This window comes from Juglans microcarpa x Juglans regia, chromosome 1S (genome assembly GCF_004785595.1).
Source record: "Juglans microcarpa x Juglans regia isolate MS1-56 chromosome 1S, Jm3101_v1.0, whole genome shotgun sequence".
Lineage (NCBI taxonomy): Eukaryota > Viridiplantae > Streptophyta > Magnoliopsida > Fagales > Juglandaceae > Juglans > Juglans microcarpa x Juglans regia.
The window spans coordinates 23488972-23496462 of NC_054595.1; the positions used below are offsets into that span (position 1 = coordinate 23488972).

At 34.0% G+C, this 7491-nt stretch overlaps 1 protein-coding gene across 1 annotated transcript; it reads right to left on the reverse strand.

Annotated features, from left to right (window-relative positions):
* Positions 1-1079: 1079 nt before the first annotated feature.
* LOC121246040 (integrin-linked protein kinase 1-like) lies at positions 1080-6910 on the reverse strand. Its single transcript, XM_041144017.1, has 12 exons — positions 6205-6910; positions 6050-6124; positions 5858-5965; positions 4425-4510; positions 3580-3700; positions 3412-3491; positions 3205-3267; positions 2978-3093; positions 2459-2544; positions 2117-2241; positions 1910-2041; positions 1080-1561 (listed from the first exon to the last, which is right to left on the reverse strand). The coding sequence occupies exons 1-12, from the start codon at positions 6631-6633 to the stop codon at positions 1555-1557; spliced, it is 1428 nt and encodes a 475-aa protein (XP_040999951.1). The 5' UTR covers positions 6634-6910; the 3' UTR covers positions 1080-1554.
* Between the last annotated feature and the right edge of the window lie 581 nt (positions 6911-7491).

Consider the following 7491-nt stretch of genomic DNA (forward strand, 5'->3'; position numbering starts at 1 on the left):
ATCTAATTATTATCTAATCATTATAGCTTTCACAAACTTACAAACAAAACATAAAAGAAAAATGATCTACACACAATATTTTGTACAACACATTGTACAACAATGCTTTAAATGAGGGTTATTTTTATAAAACATCTTATAAAAGTAACATAATTTTACTAAAATAACCTCATTTTATAACATTATTGTACAATATGTTGTATAATTTGTTGTGTGTATATCATTACTCAACATAAAAATAATTCATCTTTTTCAAATTCTAAAATAAAAAATAATATTAAAAAATAATATGCTAACAATATTTTAACTTTATAATATTTTATTCAACTTGTTTTTTATCATTTACCAAAATCTAATAAAATATCTTAACTCAAACTATTTCATTACCATTCACAGTTTTATCAACTCATTTCAACATCCAAATGAAGCTTTAGAGTTAGAGTGTGCTAACATGGGTCAAATCTTAAAAAATAAATATATGAAATCCATTGTAAATATAAATAAATATAGGCATAAAGTGTGTAAATCTCGCAGATGCGCAGTTTAAATGCTAATAAGTGCTAACATAGCAACACTATTTGAATTTTGGATCTCAACTTTGAGTGTAATGCAGAGTAATTATCTTATACCACATAATATTTTTTTTCCTATCACAAGATATCATATCATTAGAAATAATATTCATATAATCAATTTTAATGGTACTAGATCTTTCGATAATCACATCATCTATACCCCAAGAGTACTGAAGAAATTTTCTCAAATAAGTTAAAGATGTTAAATTCTTCTTTTTGCATATTTCAAATTATATCTTAAGTTCCCATAATTTGAACCAATCCTAGACTTATTTTCTGCAATCATGATGCAAATTTTGCAACCACCAACTCTGATAAACCAATTAACTCTATAGCCCGACCGTTGTTATGGACTGATATATCAACAGTCGGATTTTGCCCATAAGAAAAGAAAAATCAATAAAACTCAACAGTGAGGTGATTCAGATGTTTTGTGAATTGAAAAAGTAATAATAGAATATTGAATAGTAGTGAAAGGTAATGAATATCAATGAAAAATAGATAAAAAGTAATAATAAAATAATAAATAATAGTAGAGTAATCTGACCACCCAAACCTAGCCAGTCATTTCTTAATTACTTCCTAAAAAATGGTGTCTATGATCTTCGAACAGTTCTTTAATCACCCATGAATTGATGTGCTATAGCAAACTTCTTTCACACGTTACACAAGGAAATGGACTCTGCCCGCACCTTGGAGGACAAAGAACAAGAGATAAAACATCTTCTTTATTATTTTTTTAAACATCTCACTCTCAATCTTTTATCCGAGAACTTTGTTCAATTTCCTACTCTGAAAGGTATCCAAATACTAATGTTACAGGTTACAACATGAAACTCCAAAACTTCAAAGTGGAAGAGAAGCACCTCAATCTCCATATATTTTTTTCCCCTGTTTCAGCCGAACTGAGTGCCTTGTCATCTGTCCTTCTCTCTCTCTTTTTTCCCTTTTGTTTTTGATTATTTGCCGAGATCCGCTCTTATATCCTGCATATAATTGTATGATTTCATCTTAGACAGGGAAATCAAAGGGAAAAGAACCTTGCCATTTGAATAACAAGTGAGCTAATGTGCATTGAAAATTCTACTAGAATTTACAATTTTCATGGAAGTAACTGAATGATGCTACACTCAAACCATACGGATATATCGGTATTTTTCTATGTCTCAAAGTTCAAATTCTATGTCACTACGTGCAAGGACAGAAAATGACCAGGAAATTGACAAAGGAGACATGAATATTCATTAAGGTGTTCAAGATTTCTTCACTTTTTGATAGGTGTGGAAAGTTAATTTTCTTCTTATCGGGCTAGAAAATTGGTAAAAGAAACATACCATGGAAGCTTAAAAGTGTCTTTCAACCATCCTTGTTTAGTGCAAGTTGCTACCACTTTGTCTAGCCGAACAATTATCTCAGAAAAAGTTGGCCTAGCAGCTGCTTCTTGATCCCAACATTCCTCAATCAACCTGCATATCCATAATATCAAGCAAAAAAAGAAAAAAAAAAGTAAATTTAATTAGTTTTCTCAAAAACGAACTTACTCTTTTAGATCAGGTGGATAACTTCTTGCTTTGATCTTGAATGGCGGTCTTTTTCCATCCAAACACATCATTTTTGCAGCTTCTTCTGGAGACTTGGGATGGAAAGCTTGTATACCCTCAAACATCTGAAAAAAAAAAAAAAAAAAAATCCATGAATAAGTGATCAAGATTGAGCATCCTGCCGATAAAGATACATGCAAACCAATTATATTCTCCTCTATTATGATATTAGAAAACCAGAACAGTGGAGGTTATCTCAACAACTTGAAACGAATTATAATTAATTACTTAACGCGATGACAGAATAATCATGCTAGCATACAAGAATCTGTGAAAAAGTACCTCATATAAAATGAGACTGAAAGAATAGGCATCCACACTTCTGTCGAACAAATCATCTTTGTAAACCTCAGGTGCCATATATAAGTCTACAATCATATAGGAAAAAACTTATTAGAGCACACAGTAATTGTAATCCATCGTGTTTCACAAGGAATTAATTGTTATTATCCTATGTCCAATATCAAACCACTTCAATTTACAAGACTACAGCTGAATAAAGTCAATTTTGGAACCCCAGAAATATTTACTCTATGAGGCTCTATATGGATTTTTAGTACTTGAAAATATATTTTTGGTTACAACTTCCCAAATCCAACAGATAGCAATTATCACTTCTTTTTGCACACTAAAAATTCATGGTGTCATACGGAGGTGAGAGTTGAAAGGAGTCAATATATTATATACGTTCATCGTGTCAAAAGAAAATATAAATTTCTACTTGTGTTCATGTAATGTCCACTGGAATATATTAAAGATCAAACTCAAGAGTTAAGATATACGGTGTATACAAGAACTTACTTGAACGGTCAGCCCCAGGCTGCGCGAGTTTTGCTTTGCCTGGTTGAATTTTGGACAATCTTATCAAACCAAATCCGGCTACTTTCAATTGACCTCCATTATCCAGAAAAATATTTCTGGCACCTTACCAAAATTTAAAATATTAAAGTACATCTCAAACAATAAAAATAAAATTCTGTTGGCAATTGCGGTACATCAGATCAACTTTTGAAATTTGGTTGCCTTACTTTGGCTTTAAGTCACAGTGGATAATTGGGTCTGGTTTACACTCGTGAAGATAATTCATGCCCCTGGTAAAGCGAAGTTCAGCAAGATACCAGAACATTAGTATGTATATGTTTATGATGTATGCAAGAAGCAGGGGTCACTCTTCTAATGAAAAAGACAAATGTCCACAAAGTCTTTCAAATATAATTCCAGCAAGATAGACATGCCTAGCGATATCAAGAGCAAATCTTAGAGCTTTGGATGGAGACAGACGCCCCTTCTTTTGAATATAATTTCCCAAGTCGCCCTGAAAGATCACCACCAATATTAGCAGTGTCAATTTCAATTCCAAGAGAGAGAGAGAGAGAGAGAGAGGGAGAGAGAGAGTTGTTTACTTTTGAATGATACTCAGAAACAATCATCATGGGTATATTTTGCGTAACGGCTCCAACGAACTGAAGCACATTAGGATGGCGGACCTTTTCTAATAATGTTAGCTCGTGTTTGAAAGCATTTCTGTTGACAGAAGTAAGTTGAATCGATTATGAAAATAGGTGTTAATGACATAACTATATAAAAAAAATCTATGAACCAACAAATTCAACAATGCTGCTGAACCAAAACCCAAATAAATAACCACACTGCAAGTATAGCAGAAACAATATTTAGGCCAAACAATCTAAGCATTATAATTTGCAATAGTTTGACACAACAATAATGTCTACTCCATTTTTTTTTCTTCACCCAGCAACATACGGTAACACTGGATGGTTAAAGCAGTAGTGACAGAGTTAAAAACTGTAATATGTACAGAGATTAAAATACACATTCCATCAGTCCAAGAGGAAGATTGTGAAAATCAGTTAGATCAGGAGATTTATTAACCTAAAGTTTTCTATAAGTTGTTATTAAATCAATGAAAATCCCAGCAACCAAAAAGATGTTAGAAGGGGAAAACTTCCTTGGAATGTCTCAAAAAATGCCAAGCAAGAAAACAAGGGAAACGAAATGTCAATTCAACTCCGAAAATGACTCCTGAAAGAACATTATGTGGCAATATTTGCACTTTTTTATATGCCAAGAAGACATCAAAGTACTACTGGTTCCATAGCCCAAATGTGAAGGCCCTGTACAATTCCCCTTCTTCAGATTATTGTCCTAAAAGCATTTGTATATTCATTTGGAGAAGGGGAGGAAGAGAAACGGATTAAAAAGTCTTCAATTTTGGATGAGCACATACATGCTATCAGGGTCCGAATAGCTGTCCTTGTCAAGTATCTTTACAGAAACCTTTGTACCGTTCCATTTAGCAACTTGATATGTTCCCTGTAAAGGGGTAGACGAACAGAGACATATAAATTTACAATATATTTGACAAATTAAGCATCAAATAGTTAGCTCAGTTCTTTCAAAACAACTAAAAAAAAAAAAGGGAAGAGAAAAGTAAAACAACACATTAAAGATTTAGGGAGATAAAAAGGAGGAGGGTAGTCACTGAACTCTAACCAATCATATTTGCAGATGCATAATTATGTCCACAGTTTCATCAAGATGACAGCGTATTCTAAATTTAAGGTAACATAGATGATAATCATAAAACTCGTAAAAGGGTTATTAGCAATAACAAAGAATTTTTCAATCCACGGAGTGATGATAATCTTGAATAAGCAAGTAAAAATTACATCACAGCAGTACTTGGCAGTATACAAAAGGTCACTCTGAAAACATAGAATTAAATCACATATTCAAACACGAGTTCTCTGAAATAAGTACTACATTATAGATCAAACTAAAAAGTCCAAACTCCATCACTGGTCTAGCTAGTGGTCTTCAAAGGAACAACAAATGCACAGGATATATTTCTTAAGAGCTTACTCCTCGTTATTTCTACACACTACACTTTTTTTTTTATTCTTCTTAAATTAAAATTTTTCTACTCATCATCTATAAATTACACATTCGGTAAGAGAAAAAATAAATAAAAAAATAAAATAGTAAAAAGTGGTGTGTGAAACGATGAATAGAATTTCTTTTCTTTAAGTCGGCTGTTATTTCTTAAGAATATTTTTCTTGTGAAAAGACTAGAACCTACTTGATTAAAGCAAACAATAATAATCACTTTATATTGGCCTAAAAGACAGGTCTTTGCGATTATCATTAAAAGAAAAAAAAATACAGATCAGTACTGGCATATATATGAAACTTAAGGCTCGGACAAAAGAAATAAGGTATCTCAAGCTTCGATTAAATATATGATATCTCAACATATGACACATTAGGTAATATTTTAATTACTTGACAAGTTAGCAAACAAACAAAATAAACAAAAACAGTAGGGAGAAAAAAACTGTGCAAAGAGTCCAACAAATATATAATGACAAAAACGCTAATGAATCATCAACAGATAACACCAAATCATTGCACGGCCTTCTACCGACATCGCATCAAAATGTGAAAAAATATGAACGAACACTCAAGACTTGAGTTGCCTAAATGCATCATTGATTCACTATGCGTTTCATACAAAGCATCTCCGATTGCGGGAAACCAGTTCCAAAATAAGAGACTTGGACATTAATTTCCAATATATTTTCGAATGAATTAGTGTCTATACGTGATTTTTCAAAATAGCACTGATCTACTGAGCTGCTAGTAAAGGGAACAGGACCGTGCCTTCGAGATTCCATCACTCTTCCGAATCTGAAGCTCTAGTGGATTAAGCTCATACTCTGGAACTTCTCGAGGATTTGCAACAGCCATTGGCGTCTTCCTCATGGATTTCTAAAAGTATGCAGAGTAATAATTAATAAGTATGTTTAAAGGCATAAATCCTCACCTAGAAACGAGAAATCGTTCATATCTTACCGGAGCTTTGGCTCCGCGTGCTTTTAGAATATTGTAGACTTCCGTATTTCCGTAATACTTAGCGTCGGCAGCTGCCTGACCAGATATCGAAGGGAAAGAGTGCCGAGAATTCATTTCAAAACAAATCAAACCAAAAAAAGAAAGGGATGCCGTACCGTACTCCCCCAGCGATCACGAGCATCGATGTTGGCCTTCCTGCTGAGCAATAGCTTGGCGACCTCGACATGGCCTTCGCAGGCAGTGATGTGAAGCGCGGTCCGCCCGTCCAAGTCGATGCTGTTGACGTCGATCCCCTCGTTGAGGAGATCCTCCACTCCCTTGACGTCTCCTCTACACGCCATGAACAGCAGCTGCATGGTGGCGTCGAGATTCTCCGGAACCGTCAGATCGATATCGGAGTCTTGTCTGGGGCTCCGGCGAATAGGGTCAAGCGACGACTGTCTCCCGAAGCTGAACCTCTGGTTGTTCCTCCTCGGGTCCATCGACGACTGCCGCGTGAACTGCCGGCTCAGCGTCCTTTTTATCGACCCCGTCGACAACTGCCGCGATATCCCCCGTCTTAGTTGCTTCGCTATGTTCTCCATTTTACTCTCCAATCGATGTTCAGATCTTTTCTCTTTGAAATGCGATAATTATAGGAGGAGGAGGAGACGACGGCTACATGTAGTTGAAATTGAATTGTGTGGGATCGAGAGCTCAAGGGACAGATTTGGGAGCTCTCGATGCCGAGCTATGGAGGGAGGCCTCTCTGCGAGAGTGTGTGCGTGTGAATATCAAATTAAGATCCGAAACAAACGGCTTGAGAGAGAGAGAGAGAGAGAGAATCAGTTTTTGTCTTCCACACAATGGAGCGAAAAAAAAGCCGTTAATAACTTTTGTACGCATGGTCTCCGTCGTAAAAAACGCGGCAACGACCCCTTCCGGTTTTTCATCTTACAATTTGTTCTCTGCACTAGTTATTAAAAGAAGAAATATGCAGATTACAAAATCAGTCATGCCAATTTAGCCCCAACTAACATGTGAATTTATATGATTTAAGATTAATTCTTTATATAGTTTAAATAAAACTATTTGTATTAGGATGTATAAATTATTTTAAAAAAAATCCTACGACAAAAACTAATTTAAAAAATCACTTTTTCATGGTAGATCTATTATTTTTCAAAAAGACAGTATATATTTACATGTCCTACAACTGCATATAGCATTATTTATAACTTTAGAATATAATTAGAACTCTTTAACATCTTTAAAAAATGATAACTTCTTTTTTTTTTAATGTACAAATGATAACTTCAACCCTTAGATTCTATTCACTGATTTTTTTTTTTTTATATATGATTTCTTATTTATAAATTAAAAAAAGAAATTAATGCACTGCTCAATAATTTTCAATTTATAAAATAAAAAATGTACATATTACGAAATTAGACTAATTAGTT